Source organism: Acomys minous (genome assembly GCF_964271855.1).
Source record: "Acomys minous genome assembly, chromosome: 6".
In the NCBI taxonomy this organism is placed as follows: domain Eukaryota; kingdom Metazoa; phylum Chordata; class Mammalia; order Rodentia; family Muridae; genus Acomys; species Acomys minous.
Genome location: NC_140487.1, coordinates 198,326 through 226,211, shown reverse-complemented (window position 1 = coordinate 226,211; position 27,886 = coordinate 198,326). Strand labels below are relative to the sequence as shown.

Sequence of the window (27,886 nt, the reverse complement as noted above, 5' to 3'; positions counted from 1 at the left end):
CCGGCGCTCTGACGTGGACCCCGGGGCCGCGGGCGCGGCGGGGGGGTCGGCAGCCCAGGGGCTTCTTAAACCCCCTGCCCGGGCCCAGCCTGCATTTCCCGAGCACTGCTCCGCCCCGGGAGGGAGAGAGAGCCCTAGCCCGACAGCCCAGCTGCTCAGCCTAGGAGGCCCGCCAGCCCGGCCAGCCAGAGCGCTAGAGAAGTTTCCAAGCGCAGTGTCCTGCTGTCCCGCCCCGACAGCGCCCCAACAGCACCCACAGCCCGACCTCAGGCCGCAGGACCCCAGCCCCGCACCCGTCAGCATGATGAACAACAGCAGCTACTCCGATGCCTCCGGCCTCGGCCTAGCCGACGAGGCGGACGAGATGCCGTCCACCGAAAAGGACTTAGCGGAGGACGCGCCGTGGAAGAAGATCCAGCAAAACACATTCACTCGGTGGTGCAACGAGCACCTCAAGTGTGTGGGCAAACGCCTGACCGACCTGCAGCGCGACCTCAGCGACGGGCTGCGCCTCATCGCGCTCCTCGAAGTGCTCAGCCAGAAGCGCATGTACCGCAAGTTCCACCCGCGCCCCAACTTCCGCCAGATGAAGCTGGAGAATGTGTCTGTGGCCCTGGAGTTCCTGGAGCGCGAACACATCAAGCTCGTGTCCATCGGTCAGTGCGGGCTACAGGGAACGGTCACAGCTGGGGTAGGGGCAGGGCACACAGGTGCGGGTACTGAGAGCCCCGACAGAGAGTGATTCCCTTGTCACAAGAGCACCCTGGTCGAGTTTCTCCCTCACCAGTACAGGCTGCAGCCCTAGACACCTCTCTAGGGACAGCTGGCACCCCTGAGAAGTCCCCTTGCGAAGTTTTCCGAAGCTCTCAGCTTCAGCCTCCCTACGCACACTTCTACCAACCTGCTCAGTATCTCCTTTTCCTTCCACTGGGCAACCCTTACACATGCTTGCAAGGAACAGAGCTGGTGCCATTGTTAATTCATTGGGGCCGTCTCCCGCCGCTCCCAATGAAAGTAAATGGCTTCCTATCCCCTTCGCTGCCGCTGGGTAAAAAAGACTTAAGACAGGTCCCAACCACCTCTGGGTTCTCTGGGCCCCCTGAGGCCAGGGTGACTGGTGGCCCGAAGCTCCACCGAGGCTGTTTGCAGGCGTGAGCTGCCCGTTTGGGATCAGGCCTGACTAGGGCAAAGAGAGCCCAGCCTCAGAAACCTAAAAAGGCGCTGAGCAACGGGCCGGGAGCTTTAACCATTGATTGCCCTGCTTCCGTCGCTTGGTAGGGGGACTCTTGCCTGTCCTGCCCTGTTCCAACCCACCTCCTGGCCTGGGATTGGCTGCAGCTAAGGGTCAAGCTGCCCTAGAGGGAGGGGAAGGCTGAGGAAGAGAGGAAGTCATTGAGTGTAACCAGATTTGGAAGGTGTGTCAGTTCTGAGTGGGGGTTGGGGAGACACACTAGTCCTGGGGAGTCCAGAAGCCCAGGGTGGGTTTTGAGAGGCAAGAGGCTGCCCCACCCCTCACAGCCTTGCCGTGCTAGGACAGAGCTTTCCAATTGGGACCTTGGGTGAACTCTAAGCCATCTAGGATATACGGAGAGGACCCCCTGAAAGAGTGCACCCCCTGACCCTAGAAGGGGAACTGGACATGGTGCCGGCCAGGTGTTGTTGTCCACCACTACAGGCTGCCCCCAAGAGACTTCACTACTTAACTAGATGGCTGCCTACTCACTAGGCTCCCACAGGACCATCTCCAGGCCTCCGGAATTAGCAGCTGAGATCAGTCTGGGGCCCTTTGCCCTGTCCAGGCTTCTCCCAGGGCCTTACCTCTTCCAGCCCCAGTACTACACCCCACCCCACCCCCACACACACCCCACCCTCCTGCTCTGGCCTGGAAATAGCCCTGTCTCCGTGACACAGCAGATGTCTCTGAGCTTTCCAGAAGGACAAGCCTGAGGACAAGGGGTGGGGGAGGGGCCCTGGTGTGTGAGGTGGATGGAGCTAAGAATTAGGAGAGTGTTGGGTGGGTGTGGAGGGGAGGCGGACTTAAGACAAACCAGTCCTGGGGCTGCCACCCCCTCCATCTCCCTTCATGCCGAGATTTGAAAAGGCAGTACCGACTGTCCCAGGTGGGGTCTCAGGGGAAAATCTGCAGCCTCTGTAAGACATCATAGGAAATGGCTGAGCCTCCCTTCCCTGCTGGCTGCGGGGGCGGTGGGCCCCTCTCCAGGCCCCATCCTTCCCCTGCGCACCTCTCCCCTCCCCCAGTGGCGGTGCCTGGCTCCAGCCCCGTTGGCTCTGCTGCGAAGGGGCCGGCCCTGAGTCGAGGGGGAAGAAATCAGCTCTGGTTTGGGGGCGGGAGGGAAGCTCCAGGGTTCCCGCTGAGAGGAAGGGGAATAGTGCCCTGTTTGGGCCAAGTGGCTCACCCTGTGCTGATGAGATAAGCTGTCAGCAATTCAGCATCGGAGCTGGGGTTGGGCCTGAGGCTGGAGGGAAGGGGCTCACACGCCAGCTAGAGATCTCTAGGAGAAAGGGCATGCCACAAGGGGGGGGGGGTGTCTTCCTTTTTACTCAACTTCCCCAGCCTATCAAGAAGTGGGAAGGGGTCTCCGCCAGATACTGTCTCAGGACTGAATGAACATCTGGGCGCCTGAGGGTGGGGTGCACAGAGACTCCCCACTTCTCACTAGAAGGAAAAGCAGGGCCAGGAAAGGTTGCTGACAACTGAGAAGTTCACCTGGAAGAAGAGTTCTAGGCCTGGCTTGGGTTGAAAGAGCTGGATGCCCTTCTTACCCCATCACGGGGTGCAACCCCCCCCACCCTCTCAGCCCCTCCAAACAAAGAGGCCTAGGAGGCAGCTCTGTCCCACAGCTGTTCTCCAGTTGCTATTCCTTCTCTTAGAGCCAATAGCTGAGGGTGGGGCTGGAGGGGACAGCAGCTGTCCCAGCCCCTCCCTTGGCCAGCCCTGTCTCCTCCCCTCTATTCTAGGCAAGGGGTAGGGGGTCACAAGCTAGCTGTCTGGCTCCTCCTGCCCCTTGGTGTAATCCCCAGGGCCGGCTGGGTGCTGTAGCTGGGAGAAACCTGGGCTGAGTTGCGCTGCACGCCCTCTCCCCTGCCTGGCCTCCTAAGAGGGTGGAAAGAGAAGAAGGTCGCAGCTCCCAGGGTGTAGCTCTGGGCCTGCTGCCCCGCCCCCTTCTGCCCCAAGCTGGGGACCACTTGCTGTTTGGCCCAGGGCCAGTTGCTAGGGAGATACCTCTCTCTTCAGCAAACATGAATGACCTCCCTCTGTAGCTCCATCCCCTCCCAACACTGCAGCTCCAAGGTCTCCCTCCCAGGGGTCTGGCTCCAGTTTGTGAAGAAGCCTTCTGAGTCTGGGAGCCTGGCGTGGGCTTGGGCAGCTGTGAGAGAGGCTGAGGGTTCCCTGGGTGTCCAGACTGTGTGAAAGTGTTGTGGGCCTGTGTTTGAGAGAGGGAAAGCACCGGGAGGGAGGCGGTGTGTCATGGAATCTGAAAGCTGCCAAACCATTGTGCAGCAGTGAAGCCAGGGGAAGGGGCTGGGCTGTGTGGGGAGTGCAGGGGGGAAGGAAGAATGAATCAATGGCAGTGTGGCCTGGGGGACAGAGTCCTCTGCCCTGGGGGTAGGCGGGGGTGGGGTGGGGGTGGAGTGGAGGATGACTGGGCTCCCCAGGCCCTTGTCCCCTAGCAAGCTCCCCAAGATCCGAGGAAGGAAGAGAACAGAAAACAATGCGTAAGAGGGAGCCTCCTCCGGCTCACCCTCTCGGTCTCTCAGGAAACATCAGTAAACAAGACAGAGCCTCCCTTCACCTTCTAGCCTCCCACAAGCAGGGCTCAGGGAAAAGCTGATAGATCTCAGACCTCCACTACCCTATATAAAGAAGCTGGTTTCCAAAATCTATAGTCTGTCAGATGTGCTCCGAAGTATCCAAAGTGCGAACTGAGTTCTGATGTTGTGATGTCTCCCCTACCTTCTGTGAAATGCCGTTGACCCTCAGTGTTAGGCGATGACATGACTCCCAAGTTTTAGCCGAGCAAGCACCGTACTCCTTCTCTCTTCCCAGACAGACCCTGTATGTTTCAGAAGCTCGTTTAGCTTTCAGGGGCAGAGTGTAGGCAGGATCGAGCTGGTCCTACTCAACTTTTACTTAAGCTTTCAAAATAGCCGTCCACTTATACCGAGGCCCTGTAAAGTTCAAGCACCATTAGAGAAATAAAATCCAGGGGAGATGGGTCAGTCAGTAAAGTGCTTGCCAGGCAAGCCTGAGGACCTGAATTCAGATCCCAGATGCCCATGTAAAATGCTGGTACACCTGCAATCCCAACACTGGGAGGTGGAGACAGAAGATTCCCTGGAGAATCCTGGCCAGCAAGTCTAGCCAAATTGGTAAGTTCAGTGAGAGGTCCTGTCTGGCAAAACTGAGGTAGAGAGTGATTAAGGAAGACACCTGACATTGATTTCTGGTACACACATACACACTAAAAGAGTTTAGAGTTAAGGAAGCTAGAACAAAAAGATAAATGTGTCAATTGATCTCATCTATATAAAACTAAAGTTTATCAGATTGTATTCTCTAATATGCACAGCCTATTTGTCAATAAAACAGTTCTAACAAAACAAGGGGCCTAGGGATATGGCTTAGCTGGCAGTGTGCTTACCTGACATGCAGGGTACCCTGAATTTGATTCCCACTTGCTGTATAAAACAAGTGCAGTGCTCATACCCTCCAGGAGGGTCAGGGATTCAACCCCCCCGGTCCAGGCTTCATAAGACCCTGACTCAAAACCAGTGCCTGGCCCTAAGAGGCCTGTATTTTAGTAGGGCACTTGCTTAGGTGGGGAGCAGACTCCAGTGCTGAGGCTGGTCTTGGGGTAGAGGAAGTGGGGTGTACCAGAGAGGAAAGCAGCCTGTTTCTGAAGATGAGACCCAGAAGGAGGAGACCTGGCATCTGGGAGGTCCACAGGAGTAAGTGAAAGAGAAGAGAGGTCCCAGAGGGAGGAACGGGAAGTGTAGGTGACTGAGGGACAGTACCACCACAAGGTGCCCTTCTGAGCTGGCTTGTTCCCTCCGCTCTGCAGACAGCAAGGCTATCGTGGATGGGAACCTGAAGCTGATCCTGGGCCTGATCTGGACCCTGATCCTTCACTACTCCATTTCCATGCCCATGTGGGAGGATGAAGATGATGAGGATGCCCGCAAACAGACACCCAAGCAGCGTCTCCTAGGCTGGATCCAGAACAAGGTCCCTCAGCTGCCTATCACCAACTTTAACCGAGACTGGCAGGATGGCAAGGCTCTGGGTGCCCTGGTAGACAACTGTGCCCCTGGTGAGTAGGCCACTGGGCACACCACAGATCCATTAGTCCTGCGGGAGAGTGGGAGACAGTCTGTAGGCACTGAGGCCTGCCCCAGGGTCCAATGGGTCAGGATCGCCTGTGGGCTTTGCTCCTCACCCTAAAGTCACTGCTGGGGTCAAGCCATTCCTGGTTGCTGGGCTAGATTCAGTAGGCACAGAAAAGGTTTCAGACCAGCTCCAAACCTATAAAATGTTATAGGCAAGCCTAGAAGCCCAGAGAGGGCTAGTAATTTGTCCAAGAACACACTCCAGAAGTGGCCCCAGAGCCCAGGGCTCTGCTTTGTCACCAGGACACCATTCATTCCTGTACTCCAGCAGAAAGAAAGGAAATAGGTGGGACTTAACAGCAAGAAATCCCGAGCTAGAGCCAGAAGCAACCCTTTGTATGACCCTTGGGATGGCTTTGAGAAAGGTTTGAGGCCCAGGATGGTGTCATTGTGTTGTTCAGTGGCAGGTGACCCTGGCCTGCTCTTCTGGGCCAGCCTGGTTAGGCCTAAGCAGATCAGAGCCGTTAAAGGACCAAAATGCACAGGCCAGAGCCGCACCCAACCAACTCTTTTCTGTCATCTACCGAGGGGGCAGTTGGCCTGAGGAGTGTCAGCCCCTTGGGGGAATCCTCCCCCGCCCTAGGGTCAGCTGGGGAGCAGGGATGGGAGGTGGGGGCATGTAGCCTGGGATGCATTCCCAGCTGCTGAGCCATTGCCCAAAGCTAGTGTGGCTGCCAGCAGTGAGCTCAGCTGTTCCAGCCAGTCATGGATTTCAGCCTGCACACGCGCGTGTGCGCGCCACAGCCCCCTCCTCACCAGTGCTGTCAACCCTTCTATTTCTGCCTTGAACCAAGCTACCCCTGACCTACACCAGCCCTTCACAGGAGCATCTGGGATTCCATCAGCACTCTTCCTGCTGGGAGGCTGGCCTCTCAATGTCCATACCGAACAAATCTATCTTCCAGCAGCTGCCCCATGCCTCAGTTTCCCCAAAAGGCAGTTGGGGAAGAGAGACGTTATCCCTAAGGCTAGTGTGAAATAGCTTAGAGAGGTAGGATTTTTGGGTACCTGTAATCCCATGGAATTGTGGGAAACAGGGCTTTCGCTGCCTGTCCACCCTGAGGCAGCTGGCATGAAGGGGAGGGGTCTTTGTTGGGGTTTGGTGCTCAGGGTCTTTGCTAGATCTTGGGTTAAGCAGGAGGCTGGATGGTAGGGCTGGTGCCAGGCTGCATCATCGGGAGAGAGAAAGGCCTCATTGTTGGTGATTAGTTGCAACGTCAGGGGATAGCGGGAACCTGGCTGGGGAAGGGCCTAGAGCTGGCCAGAAAGGATTGAAGCCATGGCCTCTGAGACTGTTGGCTGAAGAAACACTCTGTGCTAGGTCTTTGGTTTACCCTGTTATGTTCTTCCACCATCTCTCAAGGTCTCTGCCCTGACTGGGAAGCCTGGGACCCCAACCAACCTGTGCAGAATGCCAGAGAGGCCATGCAGCAAGCAGATGACTGGCTCGGGGTGCCCCAGGTACACTGGCAGATGGCATAGTGGGACAAAGGGTGGGAGGGATAACAACTGTGAAAACACCTGGCAAGGAAGCCGATGGGAACTGGGAGAGCACTGTGCAAGCATCATTTCTTCCTAACGTCAGGTGATTGCCCCTGAAGAAATCGTGGACCCCAACGTGGATGAGCATTCTGTCATGACCTATCTGTCCCAGTTTCCTAAAGCCAAGCTCAAACCCGGTGCCCCTGTTCGTTCTAAGCAGCTGAACCCCAAGAAAGCCATCGCCTATGGTCCTGGTAGGTCTTGAGCCCTAATGGCCTTTCCCGAGGCATCTGGGCAGGTGGAGGATGTTTGAGTGATCTGGGCTCTGCTTCTGCCTGCAGGCATTGAGCCCCAGGGTAATACTGTGCTGCAGCCTGCCCACTTCACCGTGCAGACAGTAGATGCTGGTGTGGGCGAGGTGCTGGTCTACATCGAGGACCCCGAGGGGCACACTGAGGAGGTATAGCAGAGGTGCTGGGGTGAGGGATTAGTAGGGGATCGCAGCCAGAGACTACTTGGGGGGAGTCCTGGGAGTGTGGGATCAGTAAGGGTTACAATCGTGTGATTTTTCTATCTCTTTCCCAATAGGCCAAAGTGGTTCCCAACAATGACAAAGACCGCACATATGCCGTCTCCTATGTGCCCAAGGTTGCTGGGTTACACAAGGTAGCTCCCTAGTGACCCTCCTGGCTTTCTGGCTATTCACTGCTGTCCCTCTCAGTCCACACCCCACTGCTACTGTCCACCTCTCATCCTCATTTTGCCTCTTCACTCCCTCAGAACTATTCTCTCCCAGAAGCTAATCTTTAACCCCCTCTCCTGCCCCTGCCCTCAGGTGACTGTGCTCTTTGCTGGCCAGAACATTGAGCGTAGTCCCTTCGAGGTGAATGTGGGCATGGCTCTCGGGGATGCCAACAAAGTATCAGCCCGTGGCCCTGGTCTGGAGCCTGTGGGCAATGTAGCCAACAAACCCACCTACTTTGACATATATACTGCAGGTAAGCATTAGCCCAGGGTGGGCTGAGAGGTAGCCTCTGACAGTGCACGGGTGCAGGGCTGAGACAGAGGCCCTAAGCAGCCATGGGGTGGTTCCAGGATGAGGGAGCCTGCACATGTGTGTGTCCAGAGTGGGTACTGACAGCCTGTCCTTTGCAGGGGCTGGCACTGGTGATGTTGCCGTGGTGATTGTGGACCCGCAGGGGAGGCGGGATACAGTAGAGGTGGCGCTGGAGGACAAGGGTGACAACACGTTCCGCTGCACGTACAGGCCTGTGATGGAGGGGCCACACACAGTGCATGTGGCGTTTGCTGGTGCACCCATCACCCGAAGTCCTTTCCCTGTCCACGTGGCAGAAGGTAAGGGTGCTTCGCCTCACCAAAGCCAGACCCAGAAAGCTTACCACCAAACTACAGGTCTGAGGATTAATGAGAAATGCAGCATTTAATCCACAGGGTTAGAGGTGGGGCTGACAGCTAGCTGTGGGCTTGAGACAGGCAGGAGCAACTAGGTAGGACTTGGTTGCAGGGGGTGGGAAATCTCCCTTATCATCCGTCCACTCCAAGGAGGCTGGTTTGGGTAAGAGGAGGGTCAGAGAACACAGGGAAAGAGACCAGAGTGTGGGCCATACAGCAGGGTTGGGAGAGGAGTCACAGGGCTACACTGGCAAGAACACAGGGCATGCTCTCACCCATGTGCGAGGTCCTCGGTTGGTGAACGTACCCCCAACTGCTTCTCTCCCTGTACTCAGTGCCCTTGCTGCCGCCCACCCCCTCTGTACCCATCATCCACCAAGCCAAGAGAGTGGCGCCACGTTAGTACTCGCCAGTGGAGGTGGGGCCAGGCATGTCCATCGCTGACTGGCCTCACCTGTGCTTGTGGCATGCCCACCTGGTGTGGATCGCTCCCATTCTGTGGCATTCTGTGACAGGCTGGCGTGCCAAGCCATTGCGTGTTCTCTGGCAGGTTTAGTTTTGTTTTTCTGTTTGCCTGGTAGTTTCTGTCATAAAACTTAGATTCTGTCCCACTGTCTATCAGTGTCCTGTGCCTGGCCCTGGCTGCTGAGCCACTCTGTACTCTGTGGTAGAGTCTGAGTTACGTGCCACTAGCTGTGTTCTCTGGCAGGCCTAGATTATGTGTCAGTGTTAGTTTTGTGGTACCCCATGTGCTCCATGCCATTTTCTGTATTGTACCAGGCTGGTTTCCATGCAGTGCCCATGCAAAGTGGAAGGCTTGATGCTACATGGAACACGTCTTGTTCCATGGCGGTGCTGGATGTTTTGTGGCATGCCACAGCTTGTGAGGCAGCTATGGTGGTACTGAGAAGGCCTAGGGCTGTAGGTGGAAAGCCTTAAGTGTGGATTGAGAGCTTGTCTCTTAGCCCACTCAGTGTGAAATCTGCCATGTCTTTGTCTCAAGTGGCTCTGAGGAAAGGCTCTGACCTGGGCCTGCAGCCAGATCTCTGCCCAGCGCCAAGCATTGCTCCCAGCAGTCCCAGTTCTGTGGTGGTCACAGAAAGCATGGGGCAGGGTTGCATGAGGCCATGCCCAGTGCCGGGGAGGAGTTAAGAGATCCATGCCGGGTAAGGTGGTCACTGATGAGGTACTTGGCCTTCGTTCAGAGCCCTTCAGCACCCAATCCTTCCATCTCTTCCTCTCCCCAGCCTGTAATCCCAATGCCTGCCATGCCTCTGGGCGGGGTCTGCAGCCCAAAGGTGTCCGAGTGAAAGAAGTGGCTGACTTCAAGGTGTTCACCAAGGGTGCTGGCAGCGGAGAACTCAAGGTCACAGTCAAGGGTCCAAGTGAGTGCCAGGGCCCAGGGTTCAGGGACTGGACAGTGACCTGAGGGCAGTGACAGCCAGGACACAAAACCCCATCCTGAGAGACACAGTGACTAGAGGCCCATGGACTCTCCTCTCTTCCTCAGTTTCCCAGTCTGAAAATTGGAGCTAGTTGTGTGCTACACTGCGCTCTTGTGCTCAGGAATGACGCATGGTCCCACCATAAGTTTTAGCTCTGCCTTCTAGTAGCACCTCCCTCAGATAGGCCTAGGTCCCCAGGGTTCCTTGAGAAGCCTAAGAACCTGGGACTCCCAGATGTTTGACCTGTACTCCTGGACCCTCATTTCCTCAGAGGGCACAGAGGAGCCAGTGAAAGTCCGGGAGGCTGGGGATGGTGTGTTCGAGTGCGAGTACTACCCAGTGGTGCCTGGAAAGTATGTGGTGACCATCACCTGGGGTGGCTATGCCATTCCCCGCAGGTAAGCACAACGCGCCCTCCCTGTCTGGGTCTTCCTGCCTGGGTCATTGGCTACAAGGAAAGGAAGTTGCTCCCTGGAGATTTGAAAGAAGAGGGATGCCTCTTGCAGTAGTACTTACTGATACTGATGTCTTTCCTTTTCCTAGTCCTTTTGAGGTCCAGGTGAGCCCTGAGGCTGGAACCCAGAAAGTGCGAGCATGGGGTCCTGGTTTGGAGACTGGCCAGGTGGGGAAGTCAGCTGACTTTGTGGTGGAAGCCATTGGCACAGAAGTGGGGACTCTGGGTAAGTGGCCGGGTAGTGTAAGGGATGTGATAAAGAACCAATCCTGAGAGTAACTGGGGAAGACAGTGAAAACCCTGAAGGGTGTCAGGATATACACAGAGTGGGGGCAGAAGGAAACACAGAGGACCTGCCTGAGAGGCCTAGCTGCCTCTTGTGCTCTCTCTGACTCGTCCCACCTCTCCCCAGGCTTCTCCATCGAGGGGCCCTCACAAGCCAAGATAGAGTGTGATGACAAGGGTGATGGTTCCTGTGACGTGCGGTACTGGCCTACTGAGCCCGGGGAGTATGCCGTGCATGTCATCTGTGATGACGAGGACATCCGTGACTCACCCTTCATTGCCCACATTCAGCCAGCCCCACCAGACTGCTTCCCAGACAAGGTGGGGTCCTAGCTCCCACACTCTGTCTGGACTGGGCTCGGGTGCACTGGTCCCCATCCTGTCCCCAACCCAGCCCTCCTCTCTTGCCTGGAACAGGTAAAAGCATTTGGGCCTGGCCTGGAGCCCACTGGCTGCATCGTGGACAAGCCTGCCGAGTTCACCATTGATGCCCGTGCTGCCGGCAAGGGAGATCTAAAGCTCTATGCCCAGGTGAGTCATCACTGTCCCCCCTCCCTGGGCTCTACTACCCCAGACAGGGGCCCCAGAGGGGAGGTTGTAGCACCCCAGAAAGACAGGATGGAATCACATGTAGTTCTATGGAAAATTAAAACCATATTTTATTACAGACGATAATCTTAAAAACACGTTACCCCGAGCCGGGCGTGGTGGCGCACGCCTTTAATCCCAGCACTCGGGAGGCAGAGGTGGGCGGATCGCTGTGAGTTCAAGGCCAGCCTGGTCTACAAAGTGAGTCCAGGACAGCCAAGGCTAACACAGAGAGACCCTGTCTCGAAAAAAAAAAACAAAAAAACAAAAAACAAAAAAAAAAACACGTTACCCCAAAATTCATTTTTGAATCAACAATTTGAAGTTGAAAGATGATTTTACCATAGATGACACTGACTTCAAGTCAGTTTAACAAATCAGTGCCCACTGCCCCCTAAAGTTCTTGAAGCTCCAAGGAGAAAGTTCTTTAAAAAGCCTATTAATCAATTTTAGGAACATTGATTTGGCCCAGCCTCTCTCTGACTAACACATAAGCCGGGAAACAGGCCTGTGACAGGTGGTCTCGTGCCAAGCCTTTGGCCTCTGGGGTAGATACCGGCCACCAAAGCATATGACGCTAGACCCACTGCCTGACACCAGTGGCTGGACCTTGAGTGGGCTGGATGGGAAGGGAGGAGTGCAGAGTCTGCCTGCTCCAGCAGAGGGCGCACGGAGAGACCCTGTGGCCTCCTCTGCTCCCGTGACGGGTTCTTGCCTGGTGCCACAGGATGCAGATGGCTGCCCCATCGACGTCAAGGTGATCCCCAATGGAGATGGCACCTTCCGCTGCTCCTACGTGCCTACCAAGCCCATCAAGCATACTATCATCATCTCCTGGGGAGGTGTCAACGTGCCCAAGAGCCCCTTCAGGGTATGTCTACCAGCCCTGTCCCTTGCACACTGCCAGGGGACCCAGAGGAGTGTGGGCCCCATGCAGCACATGTTGGCTCCTGGACCCTCTGCACCTTTCTGTCTCCGAGGTCCCCACAAAGAGGCTAAGACTGGCCAAGCTGGGGCTGCGGGTGGGGAGTTGTGGGGAAAGGTTAGCCTTGACCAAGGCTCACTCGCTAAGCACGAAACCCCTACCCGCAGGTGAATGTGGGAGAAGGCAGCCATCCTGAGCGGGTAAAGGTGTATGGCCCTGGAGTGGAGAAGACAGGCCTTAAGGCCAATGAGCCCACCTATTTCACAGTGGACTGCAGTGAAGCCGGGCAAGGTACGCAACTCCTTCTGGGCACGTTCTGGATGGAAAGGGCTTGGATCCACTGGAGCCAGTTGCCTGAACACAGTTCCAGGAGATTCTAATGGGAGAAGTTCTTGAGCCTTGTTCATGCCCTCCCACCCTCCCTCTCCCTCTCCCCTTCCCCTCCCCCTCCCCAGGTGATGTAAGCATTGGTATCAAGTGCGCACCTGGTGTCGTGGGGCCTGTGGAAGCCGACATCGACTTTGACATCATCAAGAATGACAATGACACTTTCACAGTCAAGTACACACCTCCGGGGGCCGGCCACTACACCATCATGGTGCTGTTTGCCAACCAGGTACTGTAGCCCTCAGCTGTTGGTAGCCGTGGGCTTGCATGCTAAAGATCTGGGAAGGCTGTTGGAAATGAGTTGTTTCTGGCGCAGAATGCAGTCACACCAAAGCTGTGGAGTGAGTCCTTTGTGTGTGTGCCAACACAGATGGTGCTTTCCTGACCAGCATCTAGCTTAATACTGTCCCCTGACAAATTTAACCAAGCCTTTTCCACATCCAGGAAATCCCTGCCAGTCCCTTCCACATCAAGGTGGACCCATCCCATGATGCTAGCAAGGTCAAGGCCGAGGGCCCTGGGCTGAGCCGCACAGGTAGGTGTCTGAGCAAATATGGAGCTGGTATAAGTTGGGGTTGCGGTTTATTGGTTTCCAGGCCCTCACTGCCATCTCTTGGGGTCTTCCAGGTGTGGAAGTTGGAAAGCCAACTCACTTTACTGTGCTGACCAAGGGGGCCGGCAAGGCCAAGCTGGATGTGCATTTTGCTGGGGCAGCCAAGGGCGAGGCCGTGCGGGACTTCGAAATTATTGACAACCATGACTATTCGTACACAGTCAAGTACACTGCTGTCCAGCAGGTATGTCTAATCCCCTTGTGCCTTCCCCTGTGCTGCTGGTGGGGCCTGACTATAACCTCCTCAGCCTCATCAGACCCGTTGAGGGCTCTTGGTCATCTCCTACCTCCTGTCCACTCTTGTTCTAGATCAATGAGCTGCAGCGTCCACGGGGCTGTTACTAAGCTGTATCTAAGTCACCCCATTCTGACTTTCTCTTCTCCTCAATAGGGCAACATGGCAGTAACAGTGACCTATGGTGGGGACCCTGTCCCCAAAAGTCCCTTTGTGGTGAATGTAGCACCCCCATTGGACCTCAGCAAAGTCAAAGTTCAAGGCCTTAACAGCAGTACGTGAAGAGCCACCTTGGGGTAGAGGGGTATATGGGTGAGTGGCAGGAGTTGACTCACGGTCTCCTTTGCCTTCTGTACAGAGGTAGCTGTGGGACAGGAACAGGCATTCTCGGTGAATACAAGAGGCGCTGGTGGTCAGGGCCAACTTGATGTGCGGATGACCTCACCGTCCCGAAGGCCCATCCCCTGCAAACTGGAGCCTGGTGGTGGAGCAGAAGCCCAGGCTGTGCGGTACATGCCCCCTGAAGAAGGACCATACAAGGTGGACATCACCTATGACGGTCACCCAGTGCCTGGCAGCCCCTTTGCTGTGGAAGGTGTCTTGCCCCCTGACCCCTCCAAGGTAAATGTATGGGGGCTGGTGGCATCCAGGAGTTGGGGGCTGGTAGAAAAGATGGATGAGTTATAGGCAGAGGCCAGAAGGACACACGTGCCTAGAGTAGGCACACCCAGGGCCAGAGGCATCCTTTATGAAGGACCTGTCCTCAAGACAGCCTGGCTGTTAAGATCCTGGCCTTGGAATCTGACCTGAGCTTGAGTCCCACTGTTACTTCACCTCTGTATCACTGTGTTTTCCTGGAGTTGTAAAGCCCTTGGCAGACACAGAGGCTGGTAGCTTAGGAGAAGCTAAGTTCAGGAGACTAACATATGTGCTCATCTTCCTAGGTCTGCGCTTACGGGCCTGGTCTCAAGGGCGGGCTTGTAGGCACTCCTGCACCATTCTCCATTGACACCAAAGGGGCCGGCACTGGAGGCCTGGGGCTGACCGTTGAGGGCCCCTGTGAAGCCAAGATTGAGTGCCAAGACAATGGTGATGGATCCTGTGCTGTCAGCTACCTGCCCACAGAGCCAGGCGAGTACACCATCAATATCCTGTTTGCTGAAGCCCACATCCCCGGCTCACCTTTCAAAGCCACCATCCAGCCTGTGTTCGACCCAAGCAAGGTGAGGGCCAGTGGGCCAGGCCTGGAGCGTGGCAAGGCTGGAGAGGCAGCCACCTTCACCGTGGACTGCTCGGAAGCGGGTGAGGCTGAGCTCACCATCGAGATCCTGTCAGACGCTGGTGTCAAAGCTGAGGTGCTGATTCAAAACAACGCGGATGGCACCTACCATATCACCTACAGCCCTGCCTTCCCTGGCACCTACACCATCACCATCAAGTATGGCGGCCACCCCATACCCAAGTTCCCTACCCGTGTCCATGTGCAGCCTGCAGTTGATACCAGTGGCGTCAAGGTCTTTGGGCCTGGTGTGGAGCCACATGGTAAGAGAGGAACAGCACACCGTGTCAAGTTATGGGGCTAGGTCTGGAAGAAGGGAGGAGAGCTGGGGGAAGGGGATGGGAAAATGGAGGTTTCAGGGGCTCAACACCCCCAGAAAAGGAACAAGGGGATCCAACAGGCCATGAAGATTAGTCTCTGCTCTTGTGACAAAATGGCACCTGGAGCTTTGAACTAGTCAGTTAAAGGCATCTCAGACCCAATAAAGCTGAGAGTGTCTAAAAGGGCACAGCGAGACAGCTGTGTCTTAGGGAGCATCAAGAATCAGGGCATGGTTACACCACGAGTGGCCTGCTTTTGAGAGCCCGGCTCAGCTAGGACTGAGCTGAGGATGCAGTCCTCAGCCTGGCAGAGCACTACTGAAGGCAGAGGGTGGCACTAACTAGTGAAGGGAGCAAAGGCAGAAGGAAAGGCCTGAGACTCACAAGGCTGCAGAGAGGTGGCTAGGCTCCACTTGAAGGAACAGCTGTGGAGTGAGGGATGAGGAGGGGGCTGCATGAAGGCTGAGCATGCCTCCCTGGATCTAGGTGTCCTGCGGGAGGTGACCACTGAGTTTACTGTGGATGCGAGGTCTCTAACAGCCACAGGTGGCAACCATGTGACAGCCCGTGTGCTCAACCCCTCGGGCGCTAAGACAGACACCTATGTGACAGACAATGGGGACGGCACCTACCGAGTGCAGTACACAGCCTACGAAGAGGGTAAGGAGTGTGTGTGAGGAGGAGCGGATTGCAGGATGCTCAGGTGGGGTGGGGTCTGCTCTCCCTGACTGACTGACCGGCTTCCAGGTGTGCATTTGGTGGAGGTGCTGTATGATGACGTAGCTGTGCCCAAGAGCCCCTTCCGAGTGGGTGTGACTGAAGGCTGTGACCCCACCAGAGTCCGGGCCTTCGGTCCAGGCCTGGAGGGCGGCTTGGTCAACAAGGCTAACCGCTTCACTGTGGAAACAAGGTATTCTTCTCTTTGCCTAACCTTGACCCAGAGTCATGTCCATCTTGATCTCTTCTGTCTGCCCTTCCCATGTGTCTGTCACCCCACTTCATCCTATTTCAGAGGTGACCAAGATCATTCCTCTTCCTGTATTGGGCGCCCAGCAGCCCAACCCTCTCTCTTCCTCCCTGTCTCCCAACCCCTGCCATACCTTTCCCTGGCTCTGGAACAGCTGACAGGAGTGTTATTTTTAGGGGTGCTGGCACAGGAGGCCTTGGCCTAGCCATTGAGGGCCCCTCAGAAGCTAAGATGTCATGCAAGGACAACAAAGATGGTAGTTGCACAGTGGAGTACATCCCCTTCACCCCTGGAGACTACGATGTCAACATCACCTTTGGGGGACAGCCCATCCCAGGTGGGCAAAGAGGGTGGGGTGGAATCTGGGAAGAGGGTGATAGGACGCTGAGGTCACAAGGAAAACTGGGAGTAAAAGTGGAGGTGGAGATTTGCAGAGGGGCCAGGATGTGCTATGGATGTGCTAACCCTCCAGTTCATCCCCAGAGGCCCTTGCACCAGACTTTGGTCATACAGACCCACTGACTAGACTTGCTGTCCTACAGCCTAGCTGCTTGCATATGCCATGTCCTCTTCCGTTATTGTAGGAACTAGTTCTGATAAAACATGACACTGTTTTCTCTTTATTACTTTTGCATATCTTCTTCATATTTCAGCCACGATGTCAAAAGACACAAGCTGTTTTAAATATATTCTGTTTTTAACATTTTAATGATTAAGGAGAGCTTTCTTCCCAGCCTGAGTCCAAGGACATGAAGTTTGTCCCAACTCATCTGCAGTCAAATTTGCTTGCTCTTGTTTTTTGTTTTTTGTTTTTTTTTTTTTTCATAGCACATTCAAAACTGCTTTCCCATGTTGGCCTCTCTCGGTTGCCCTCTCCATAGACCCTCAGCACAGGAAGGCAGACCTGGCCAGGTCATGGGTAGAGGTTAGCCACCACCACCATCTCCTCCTCCTCTGTACTCTCATCCTCCTAGGAAGCCCATTCCGAGTCCCTGTGAAGGATGTGGTGGACCTTGGGAAGGTGAAGTGCTCAGGACCAGGGCTAGGGACCGGCGTCAGGGCTCGGGTACCTCAGACCTTCACAGTGGACTGCAGTCAAGCTGGCCGGGCCCCTCTGCAGGTGGCTGTGCTGGGCCCCACAGGTATGGAATGTCTGAGCAGAGAGGGGTAAGTGGAGCGAGGTTCCAGGAGGCCCTTTTGACATATGCCTCACCTTTGCCCAGGTGTAGCTGAGCCTGTGGAGGTGCGTGACAATGGGGATGGCACCCACACTGTCCACTACACACCTGCTACGGATGGGCCCTATACGGTAGCTGTCAAGTATGCTGACCAGGAGGTGCCACGCAGGTGAGGACCAGCCTTGGACAATCCATGCTGAGCTCTAGAGAGCTTCTCTTAGGGCCAGGCCTTGGGCAGAGTCATCCTTGTTTATCTAACCCTCCTTCCTGGGACTGCTCATCCTGCCTTGAAGATATTATCACTCCAGGAGCTTCAGCACCAAATCAGCATCTAGGAAAAGAGGCTAGAAAGCCTACAGACTCTCCTCTTTAAACAAGCAACAGCAGGCTGGGCCATGGTGGTGTGAGCCTTTAATCCCAGCACTTGGGAGGCAGAGGCAGGTGATCTCTGTGAGTTCGAGGCCAGCCTGGTCTACAAAGTCCAGGACAGCCAAAGCTACACAGAGAAACCCTGACTTGAAAAAACAAACAAAAAACAAAAACAAAAACAAAACAACAAGCAACAGCAGCTTCCTTTGGAGAAAAATGCTACGTTCCATGGGTCCTTCTGTGACCTTCTCCAAGACTCAAGATGTCACCGGCCCTGGGAACCAGCCCCTTTATGCTGCCCTGCAGAGTCATTCGTTCTGCCTATGTGTAGGAAGGCTCCCAATTCCCAAGTACCAACTCCCTGACAACTATCCCTTCCTCTGTCTTCCAAGCCCTTTCAAGATCAAAGTGCTTCCAGCCCATGATGCCAGCAAGGTGCGGGCCAGCGGCCCCGGCCTCAACGCCTCCGGCATCCCTGCCAGCCTTCCTGTGGAGTTCACCATTGATGCTCGGGATGCTGGGGAGGGGCTGCTCACTGTCCAGATCCTGGTGAGTCTAAGCACAGCCCGCCTCCCAGCTGGACTGTGTGGACACAGGCAGACTTGACATCTCCATTTCCTCTAGGATCCTGAGGGTAAACCAAAGAAGGCCAACATCCGGGACAATGGGGACGGCACATACACTGTGTCCTACCTGCCAGACATGAGTGGTCGCTATACCATCACCATCAAGTATGGAGGCGATGAGATCCCATACTCGCCCTTCCGTATCCATGCCCTGCCTACAGGGGATGCCAGCAAGTGCCTTGTTACAGGTCAGCGCCAACTCTGCATCCCTTCTCATGAACCAACCCCCTCAGAGTACATTCAGACCCCAAGCCCAGGGTAATGCTGGCAAAGGGCCTATCCCGCTCCCCAGCCCTGCTCCCCAGCCCCGCTCCCCAGCCCCAACCTCAGCCCCTAACCCCAGCCCCTGCCCCAACCAGCTCATCTTGAGCCTTCATGACCTAACTTTCATGTCTGTTTCCAGTGTCCATTGGAGGCCATGGCCTGGGTGAGTGCTGTTCTGTCTCTTCCTTTGCTAGGGCTGGAGGCTATGGGAAGAGCTGGAGAAGGGGAGCTGGACACAGCCACACAGACCCTCATCTGGCTTTTTTATTTCATGTGGTAGGTGCCTGCCTGGGCCCCAGAATCCAGATTGGAGAGGAGACTGTGATTACAGTGGACGCCAAGGCAGCAGGCAAGGGGAAGGTGACCTGCACGGTGTCCACGCCCGATGGGGCCGAACTTGATGTGGATGTGGTTGAGAACCATGACGGTACCTTCGATATCTACTACACGGCACCTGAGCCGGGCAAATACGTCATCACCATCCGCTTTGGGGGTGAACACATCCCCAACAGCCCCTTCCACGTGCTGGTAAGCTTATGGTCATGGTGGGGCTGGAGGATGGGGATGGGGGCGCGCACAGTATGCCTCTTAGTAGCTGCAGGAGATCCCAGGAGCAATCCTCAAGGAATCAGAGAACTTGTCCCCATGGCTGATGAATGTCTGAAGCCGGCGTACTCTACCTAGAATTGACGCTCTGTAGTCCCTGTGACCTCCCAAAGTGCAGGGAGGTGGCCCTGCTCCACTTCTGACCTCAGAGGTGTCCTCGCTCTCTGAAGGCACTCACTTCTTCAGTCCTGGGCCACTCTGAGTCAGTTCTGGGATCTAGGTCCCACCACATTATGTGCTCTGTGCCTTGCTCCCCAGGCATGTGACCCCCTGCCTCATGTGGAGGAGCCCGTGGAAGTGCTGCAGCCGCACCAGCCCTATGCCCCGCTCCGGCCTGGCACCTGCCCCACACACTGGGTACTAGAGCTTCTGCGCAGGCCTCGCCATCCTCCTGCTCCCCACTTCATTCTGCACTTCTGTTCTTCTGCAGGCTTGGGCCGTGGTGGGGCCTCTCAGGGAATAGGCATAGAATGGGCAGATCTGGGTACGGCACCCCGTCTTTTGATGGCACCCCTTCTTTTGCAGCTGATGCACCTCTCCTGGCACTTGGGTTTCACTATGAACCTTCTTGCTCTTTCCTCACTCTGACTTCAGTCACACAGCAGGCCGCACTCCCAAGCCTTCCCCGCCAATGCTCCCTCCTCTCACCCACCACAGGCCACAGAGGAGCCCGTGGTGCCCATGGAGCCACTGGAGTCCATGCTGAGGCCCTTCAACTTGGTCATCCCCTTCACTGTGCAGAAAGGGGAGCTCACAGGTAATGGGGAAGCAGAGCCACACAAGAGCAGGCCCTGAGACAGCCGGGGCGTGTGGTGGGAGAAACCAGAGTCCTGCATGTGTGTCTGCCTTTCAGGCGAGGTCCGGATGCCCTCTGGTAAGACAGCACGTCCCAACATCACTGACAACAAGGATGGTACCATCACGGTGAGATACGCACCCACAGAGAAAGGCCTGCACCAGATGGGGATCAAATATGATGGCAACCACATCCCTGGTGAGTTGGGAGCAGGAGAGAGGAGCTGACACCATGTTTGTTGGTCCTGCCTTCCTCCTTTAAATAAATATATAAGCACCTGCCATGCACAGGCACCAAGGGGGGTCCTGGGCGGGGGGAATGTGTGTTCTGGTGGGTGATGGGCTTCTAAGAGCCAGGTCCATATGGCAGCGACACAGGGTTCGGCAACCAAGGCCGTTGAAGATGCTGGGGGCTGAGTGGGTACAGGAAGCCCCTGTCCCTGTGCTAATGCAGCTCCATCTGTCACTACCCAGGGAGTCCTCTGCAGTTCTATGTGGATGCCATCAACAGCCGCCATGTCAGTGCCTATGGACCAGGTCTGAGCCATGGCATGGTCAACAAGCCTGCCACCTTCACAATTGTCACCAAGGATGCTGGAGAAGGTGAGGAGAGATGCCAAGAGAGTTGAAGGGGCTTGCCAGGAGCAGGCACAAGGGCAGACCCTCTGATCTCAGCCCACTGTCACCGACAGGGGGACTGTCACTGGCTGTGGAGGGCCCATCCAAGGCAGAGATCACCTGCAAGGACAACAAGGATGGCACCTGCACCGTGTCCTACCTGCCCACAGCACCTGGAGACTACAGCATCATTGTGCGTTTCGATGACAAGCACATTCCGGGGAGCCCCTTCACAGCCAAGATCACAGGTGAGGTGGACATTCAGGGGCGTATGACCTGCCACACACGTGCTCAAGTCAGTTCACTTGGGCCATTTGGACAGAGACTGCTGGGGAGGGTGGAAAACATCTTGGGATAAACGTAAGGACGCTGCACTCCACAACAGGCAAGGAACATTCACCACTCCATGCTTTAAAAGACACTATCATCATCTGGGCTCGGTGGCACATGACTGTAACCCCAGCACTGGAAGGCAGAGGCAGGAGGATCTCTGTGAGTTCAAGGCCAGCCTGGTCTACAAAAGGAATCCAGGACAGTCACAGCAACATAGAGAAAGCCTGTCTCAAAATAAACACACACACACACACACACACACACACACACACACACACACACACACACACACACACCACATACCACACACACACAAAGCCAAAAAACCAAAAAACAAAAAATAAACCCACAAAAGACATCATTCAGTTTTCAACTTACTCTTAAGAAGGTAGGGAATAGCCAGACACACACCTTTTAATCCCAGCCCTCCAGAGGCAGAGACAGGCAGATCCCTGTGAGTTCGAGGCCATCCTGGTCTACAAAGTGAGTCTAGAGCAGCCAGGGCTACACGGAGAAACCCTGTCTCCAAAAACAAAAACAAACAAAAATAGAATGCTGACACTCTTTTGATACCTTGAGACAACTCAGAGACAGATTAGCACTGTGACTAGAGCCATATATAGTGAGAGTCTAGTCTGGTGTTTTGTTTTGTCACGCCATGTGACTCAGGATTAAATACATTAGGGCCCCAGGAGGGTCTTAGCTCTTTTAGGACTGAGGCAGGCACAGCGAGCAGGGATGCTGGTCCTTCGGAGGTCGTTAGTACTTAAGATGAATGCGGACCACGGGTGCTAGAGCCCGACTGGGCTCAACGGCCTGACCTATCCCAACCACCTCACAGGGGACGACTCAATGAGAACATCTCAGCTTAATGTGGGCACCTCCACGGATGTGTCACTGAAGATCACCGAGAGTGACCTCAGCCAGCTGACAGCCAGTATCCGTGCCCCTTCGGGCAACGAGGAGCCATGCCTGCTAAAGCGCCTGCCCAACAGACACATTGGTGAGCACGGAGACTCATGGGGGGTGCTTGCGTGGGGGGTGGGGCTCAGGAACATTCTGCCTACTGTCCTCTCTCCACAGGGATCTCCTTTACCCCCAAGGAGGTTGGTGAACATGTGGTGAGTGTACGCAAGAGTGGCAAGCACGTCACCAACAGCCCCTTTAAGATTTTGGTGGGGCCTTCAGAGATCGGCGATGCCAGCAAAGTTCGCGTCTGGGGCAAGGGCCTTTCGGAGGGGCACACCTTCCAGGTGGCAGAGTTCATTGTGGACACTCGCAATGCAGGTGCGTCTCACCCCAGAGTCCCCTATCCAGTTAGCACTCCACAGATCCTCGTCCCACTTTCCACACCCTCCTCCCCTGGGCGTCTTGGACCTGTTGGGACTCAGTCTGCAGCCCACTGGGGGAAAGTGAATGTCTCCAGTCAGCTCTGTCATACTTAAGAGAAAGCTCTGCTCTCCTGAGCTTCTTGGTCCCCACTCACTAGAATCCAAGAGGACTGCAGTATGACATTTTCCAGAATGCCTCTTTAGTGGGCCTTGATGACGACAAACCCCCGGCTCACGTCTCTGCCTCTCATGGAGCCGCTTTCCTCAGTGGTCACTAGACTCGTTTGACGTCAGTTCTAGGCAGTCTTCTGTATGGGGCAGGGGAGCAGGGTGGGTATGGGTTTACTAGGCTCGGGGATGTGCTCATTTTCTTCCCCTTAGGCTCATTTCCTCATTTTCTTCCCCTTAGGCTATGGAGGTCTGGGGCTAAGCATTGAAGGTCCTAGCAAGGTGGACATTAACTGTGAGGACATGGAGGACGGTACATGCAAAGTCACCTACTGCCCTACCGAACCGGGCACCTACATCATCAACATCAAGTTTGCTGACAAACATGTGCCTGGTAAGGCCCTGTGGGGCTTAGTGGGAACAAACTTAGTGTCCAGGCAGGTGACCCGTGGACCTGATTCTTCCTTTCTCACCTTCAGGAAGCCCCTTCACTGTGAAGGTGACTGGCGAGGGACGCATGAAGGAAAGCATCACCCGGCGCAGACAGGCACCTTCCATTGCCACCATTGGTAGCACCTGTGACCTCAACCTCAAGATCCCAGGTAGACCCTGCAGAGGAAGAGAAAGGCCAGGGTGGAGCAGGGTCAGCCATGAGGAGCCTACCCTGGGGCCTCTCTGCTGCTTGCCTCTCTCCTCACCTCCTGTCACCCGGCTCTGCGCTTTCTATAGGAAACTGGTTTCAGATGGTGTCTGCCCAGGAGCGCCTGACGCGCACCTTCACACGCAGCAGTCACACATACACCCGCACAGAGAGGACAGAGATCAGCAAGACTCGGGGTGGGGAGACCAAGCGCGAAGTCCGAGTGGAGGAGTCCACCCAGGTTGGCGGAGACCCTTTCCCTGCCGTTTTTGGTGACTTCCTGGGCCGGGAACGCCTAGGCTCCTTCGGCAGCATCACCCGGCAGCAAGAAGGTGAGCAGGGAGCACCGGGACCTGGGGTCCTCACGGGGAGACTGGGGCCTCATCCCTGTCCACCTTGGCCTAGATGGCCAAGACAGGTCTGAGCAGGGAAGGGAGTTCACTGAGGAGGGAGGGGACCGTGGAGCCCAGGTACAGGCTCCCATTGGCTTAACATCACTCCAACCCTTCAGGTGAGGCCAGCTCTCAGGACATGACAGCGCAGGTGACCAGCCCATCTGGCAAGACGGAAGCTGCAGAGATTGTTGAGGGAGAGGACAGCGCATACAGTGTGCGTTTTGTGCCCCAGGAGATGGGTCCCCACACAGTCACGGTCAAGTACCGTGGCCAACACGTGCCTGGAAGCCCTTTTCAGTTCACCGTGGGTCCACTGGGTGAAGGTGGTGCCCACAAGGTGCGGGCTGGAGGCACAGGGCTGGAGCGAGGTGTAGCTGGTGTGCCAGGTAAGGGGCAGAAACCAGGGGGGAGCTTGGGGCCATGGCGGTCAATGTGACTGGCAATGGCACTCAGATGCCACCCCTACCCTTCTGTCTCCCAGCTGAGTTTAGCATCTGGACCCGAGAAGCTGGTGCTGGGGGCCTGTCTATTGCTGTGGAAGGTCCCAGCAAGGCAGAGATTGCATTTGAAGACCGCAAAGATGGTTCTTGTGGTGTCTCCTACGTTGTCCAGGAGCCAGGTAGATGTTCATACTTGGGTGGGGACTGGGCTGCCCCCGCCACCCTCATCTCTCCCGGGTTTCTGCTCGCTGACCAATGGGCTGTGGGACTCCTTTTCTACCCCAAGTCCCTTCACCCACTCAGAGCTGAGCCCTGATCCAATGAGTTTGCCCTTGGATGAGGCTGGGCTGGGGTAAGTTTGCCCCTTCTGCTGACTGGCCTCCTTCCCCAGGTGACTATGAGGTCTCCATCAAGTTCAATGATGAGCACATCCCAGACAGCCCTTTTGTGGTGCCTGTGGCCTCCCTCTCAGATGATGCTCGCCGTCTCACCGTCACCAGCCTCCAGGTCTGTGCCCAGGGCGGGGCCTGCGAGAAGTCAGGAATCTAGGTGGGCAGGCCCACATGCCAGTGACTTAGCAGTGACCTTGACAGACGAGTTGGCTGCAGTCCCTTCTCCCACTGTATACAGCATGGGCCAGGGCCCTTTGGGGAGTATGTCTGCACCCCAGTGAAAGCCCCTATTTTGGCTGTATGTCTTGTTTGTGCTTTTGACAAGCATTGTCTCACCGTCCTTCCTGAGAGCTGGCATTTCTTGTCATGGCATTTGTTACACCTTCTTCTGCACGTTTGTAACTAATGACTTCTAAGTACATAAAATCAATACAAAATTAACAGAAGCCAGTTTGCAGAGGACTCCTGAGCAGGCACATATAGCCACAGGGCCTGGGCTGCACCTCTCCTGGCCACTGTGACCAGCTGTACTTTTTCCTGATGTGACATCTAGAAAGGTCTCCTTCCTTCTGCCACACAGAATGTATACCATGCAGGCTTTCAGCGAGCCACGGTGGCAAATGGACACGCTGTCAAAGAGCTGTTATGTATGGACAAGGGGAGGGCCTTGCCCCACATCCTTTTAGCTTCCCTACAAGGCAGTCCTATCAGGCATCGGTGAACCCCTCCACTCTAGCCCAGGCTTCTATCCTCCTACCTGCAAAGCCCTTCTTGTGCTCTCTCCAGTGGCCCCCCCATGCTCACCCCGCCTAAAGAAGTGTTCTTGAGGCAATCTATACTCAGCCTGCCACACCCAAGCTCTTTCGTGCCTGCAGCCCTCACAGCACTGTCATGCTCCGCTACAAGGCCTGCATCACACGGTGTCTGGCCTGTGCTTCCTCAGCTGAGACATGGATACATCACTCCTCATCCCCTGTGGTACCCAGCATGGTTAGGATGGTGCCTAGCACACTGCAGGTGGATGCAGAGAATGGCAGCCTTTGCCTTCTCAGACCTCCCTTTGATCTGGGCTGGCAGGCAGGGGCCAGGCTGGAGAGGTGGGGGCATTGAGCTGGCCGAACAGTAAAGAGCAGCACTGCACTGCAGAGAGGATTGGTATAGCCCCAGCTTCCCAGGACTCTGAATATGCTCTGTGGTCTTTGCAGGAGACAGGGCTTAAGGTGAACCAGCCAGCATCTTTCGCAGTTCAGCTTAACGGGGCACGTGGCGTGATTGATGCTCGGGTCCACACACCCTCAGGAGCTGTGGAGGAGTGCTATGTCTCCGAACTGGACAGCGGTGAGCTGGCCCTTCTCCTGACATCTCCTGCCAGGCCAGGATCTCTGGGGAAGGGGTAGAGAAAGGCAGAGGCTCACTCACCAACCTCCCGCCTCACAGATAAGCATACCATCCGCTTCATCCCCCACGAGAACGGTGTCCACTCGATTGATGTCAAGTTCAATGGTGCCCACATCCCTGGAAGCCCCTTCAAGATCCGTGTTGGGGAGCAGAGCCAAGCTGGGGACCCAGGCTTAGTGTCAGCCTACGGGCCTGGGCTTGAAGGAGGCACTACTGGTGAGCAACTGAAGCAGGGTTAGGTTTGGGGGGGAGTAGTGCCTGCAGTAGTGGCCTGCAGAGCCTCACCCTGGCTGCCTGCCTTCTTTCTTACTTTCGGCCTCTCTCCCTCTGCCCTTCAGGTGTGTCATCAGAGTTCATTGTGAACACCCAGAATGCAGGCTCGGGGGCCTTGTCAGTCACCATTGACGGCCCTTCCAAGGTGCAGCTGGACTGTCGGGAGTGTGCTGAGGGCCACGTGGTCACTTACACTCCCATGGCCCCTGGTAACTACCTCATTGCCATCAAGTATGGCGGCCCTCAGCACATTGTGGGCAGCCCCTTCAAAGCAAAGGTCACAGGTGAGTACCCTGAGTGGACGGGTCATGGAGCCTATCCTAGCTGATCCCAGCGGTCATTAACATTTGGCTGTAGTCTGCCCTCGGTTACAGACAAGTTACTGTAGTGGAGGTGGGCCTGGCTAGGCAGCATCCCATTCTGTAGAGCTGTGCATCTTTAAAAATACAAATCTTGACGGGCAGTAATGGTGCGTGCCTTTAATCCCAGTGCTCGGAAGGCAGAGGCAGGTGGATCTCTGGGTTCGAAGCCAGCCTGGTCTACAGAGTGAGTTCCAGGCTAGCCTAGGCTGTACAGAGAAACCCTGTCTCAAAAAACAAAACATTTTTTTTTAATGCTGGGGTTTGAACCCAAAACTTTTCATGCTAGGCAAGTGCTCTACCACTGAGCTGTATCCCCAGCTTGTCCTGTTTTAAAGCCATGCTTTTGCCCTGTGATTTCCCAGAGGAAACTTGGGAAGAGTGAGGTGGAGCCAGAGGTGACTCAGGCCCAGGGATTAGCAGGAATTGGAGCTGGTTGGCTGCTGCCTGTTTGAAATTGGCTGCATTCTTCAAAGGCTGCAGCTGAGGACAGGAGGGGGCCTAGCACACACAGTGTTGCCCAATACCCATCCCAAAGAGTTGTCAGTGTCCTAGGAAAGGACAGGAAGCCATTCTGACCAGGCCCCGGGCCGCCTACTTTACCCTTCAGGTCCTCGGTTGTCTGGAGGCCACAGCCTTCACGAAACATCCACAGTTCTGGTGGAGACCGTGACGAAGTCCTCCTCGAGCCGTGGCGCCAGCTATAGTTCCGTCCCCAAGTTCTCCTCAGATGCCAGCAAGGTGGTGACAAGGGGCCCTGGTCTGTCCCAGGCCTTTGTGGGTCAGAAGAACTCATTCACTGTGGACTGCAGCAAAGCAGGCATGTTCTGTCGAAGAGGCTTGTCTAGGGAGCAGGGAGGGGCCAGGAAGTTGTCCAGGGAGTGGGGTGTAGATCGCTCGTGGCCCTGGTGTGAGCCATCTGTCTCTGCCTCCCTCTCCAGGCACCAACATGATGATGGTGGGTGTGCATGGGCCCAAGACCCCCTGTGAAGAGGTGTACGTGAAGCACATGGGCAACCGGGTATATAACGTCACCTACACTGTCAAGGAGAAAGGAGACTACATCCTCATTGTCAAATGGGGAGATGAAAGTGTCCCTGGAAGCCCCTTCAAGGTCAATGTGCCCTGAGCCCCAGAAGTGCCTCCCCCAGCCCAGGCCCCCACTTCCTGTCAAACTCTCACCTACACAAATGTGCCACACACCTATGCACACTCACAGAATCAGACACTAAAACATCTGCCTTAGATGTGATGTGAGTGGCACAACCCCCACCCCACTGTGCACTTGAGGGATGGAGGGGGCTTTACCTGTCTCAGATCAGTGTCCCTCAAATGTGGCCTGAGGGCATGCTGGAGTGAGGCTCAGGGCAGAGACTGTGACGTAAGGGGTTAGACAGGGATTGGGAGGCCCATGGTAGCCCTGGGGATCATAATGGGCTGAAGCCACTGGGTAAGCACTGACTTGGGGTATCTGTGCATGAGAGAAATCGCTCTCCCAAACTGTCACACCTGAGGACTCTGTCAGGCCTGCCTGGTGGCCACAACCCTAGAGATAGGGACTTGGAAAAGAAAGAGTAACCAGAGGAAAAGCAAACCCAGGAAAAGCAACACGTAGCATGTGGACCGGCCCTGAGTGCCATACTCTGCCCAAGCCAGGCTTCCCAGGGGACTGATTTCTCTTATTATTATTTTTTTTTTTTATGGTTGCACAGCTCTGCCCCATTGAGGGTCTTATTTTTTTTATTTTTTACACACATTGTGGTGCCCAACTTTCTGGGAAACTTTTGCACATGTGGAAAACACCAAATAAAGTGTAGCTGTTGCAGAGGCTTGGCTGTTCTTTATAAGTGTGTGTGTGTGTGTGTGTGTGTGTGTGTGTGTGTGTGTGTGTGTGTGTGT

At 55.5% G+C, this 27,886-nt stretch overlaps 1 protein-coding gene across 2 annotated transcripts; it reads left to right on the top strand.

Annotated features, from left to right (window-relative positions):
• FLNC (filamin C) lies at window positions 1-27,812 on the top strand. 2 transcript variants are annotated; one of them, XM_084787992.1, is made up of 48 exons: window positions 1-656; window positions 5,085-5,333; window positions 6,773-6,870; window positions 6,995-7,145; window positions 7,233-7,351; window positions 7,480-7,557; window positions 7,727-7,889; window positions 8,047-8,247; window positions 9,552-9,689; window positions 10,021-10,147; window positions 10,293-10,429; window positions 10,616-10,809; window positions 10,906-11,019; window positions 11,804-11,947; window positions 12,169-12,292; window positions 12,457-12,617; window positions 12,833-12,923; window positions 13,016-13,185; window positions 13,393-13,510; window positions 13,595-13,857; window positions 14,181-14,778; window positions 15,322-15,495; window positions 15,583-15,745; window positions 15,979-16,139; window positions 16,777-16,944; window positions 17,026-17,149; window positions 17,742-17,898; window positions 17,974-18,163; window positions 18,379-18,402; window positions 18,520-18,767; window positions 19,104-19,202; window positions 19,503-19,602; window positions 19,699-19,839; window positions 20,115-20,243; window positions 20,333-20,506; window positions 21,433-21,594; window positions 21,675-21,878; window positions 22,332-22,484; window positions 22,570-22,692; window positions 22,820-23,062; window positions 23,242-23,511; window positions 23,607-23,744; window positions 23,957-24,072; window positions 25,163-25,295; window positions 25,395-25,571; window positions 25,694-25,912; window positions 26,598-26,807; window positions 26,929-27,812. In XM_084787992.1, exons 1-48 carry the CDS (start codon window positions 302-304, stop codon window positions 27,114-27,116), a joined length of 8,181 nt encoding a protein of 2,726 aa, XP_084644118.1. In that variant the 5' UTR covers window positions 1-301; the 3' UTR covers window positions 27,117-27,812. The 2 variants fall into 2 exon arrangements, with proteins under 2 accessions (XP_084644118.1, XP_084644119.1); XM_084787993.1 differs by lacking the exon at window positions 19,104-19,202.
• The last annotated feature ends 74 nt before the right edge of the window (window positions 27,813-27,886 follow it).

What these genes read in the sequence shown, in the direction of transcription:
- FLNC (XM_084787992.1), top strand. Translation starts at nt 302, where the DNA reads ATGATGAACAACAGCAGCTACTCCGATGCCTCCGGCCTCGGCCTAGCC. An exon ending in CCGAGGGGCACACTGAGGAG is followed by an intron (nt 7,352 to 7,479) that starts GTATAGCAGAGG and finishes CTTTCCCAATAG; the next exon opens with GCCAAAGTGGTTCCCAACAA. An exon ending in TCACCGTCACCAGCCTCCAG is followed by an intron (nt 24,073 to 25,162) that starts GTCTGTGCCCAG and finishes TGGTCTTTGCAG; the next exon opens with GAGACAGGGCTTAAGGTGAA.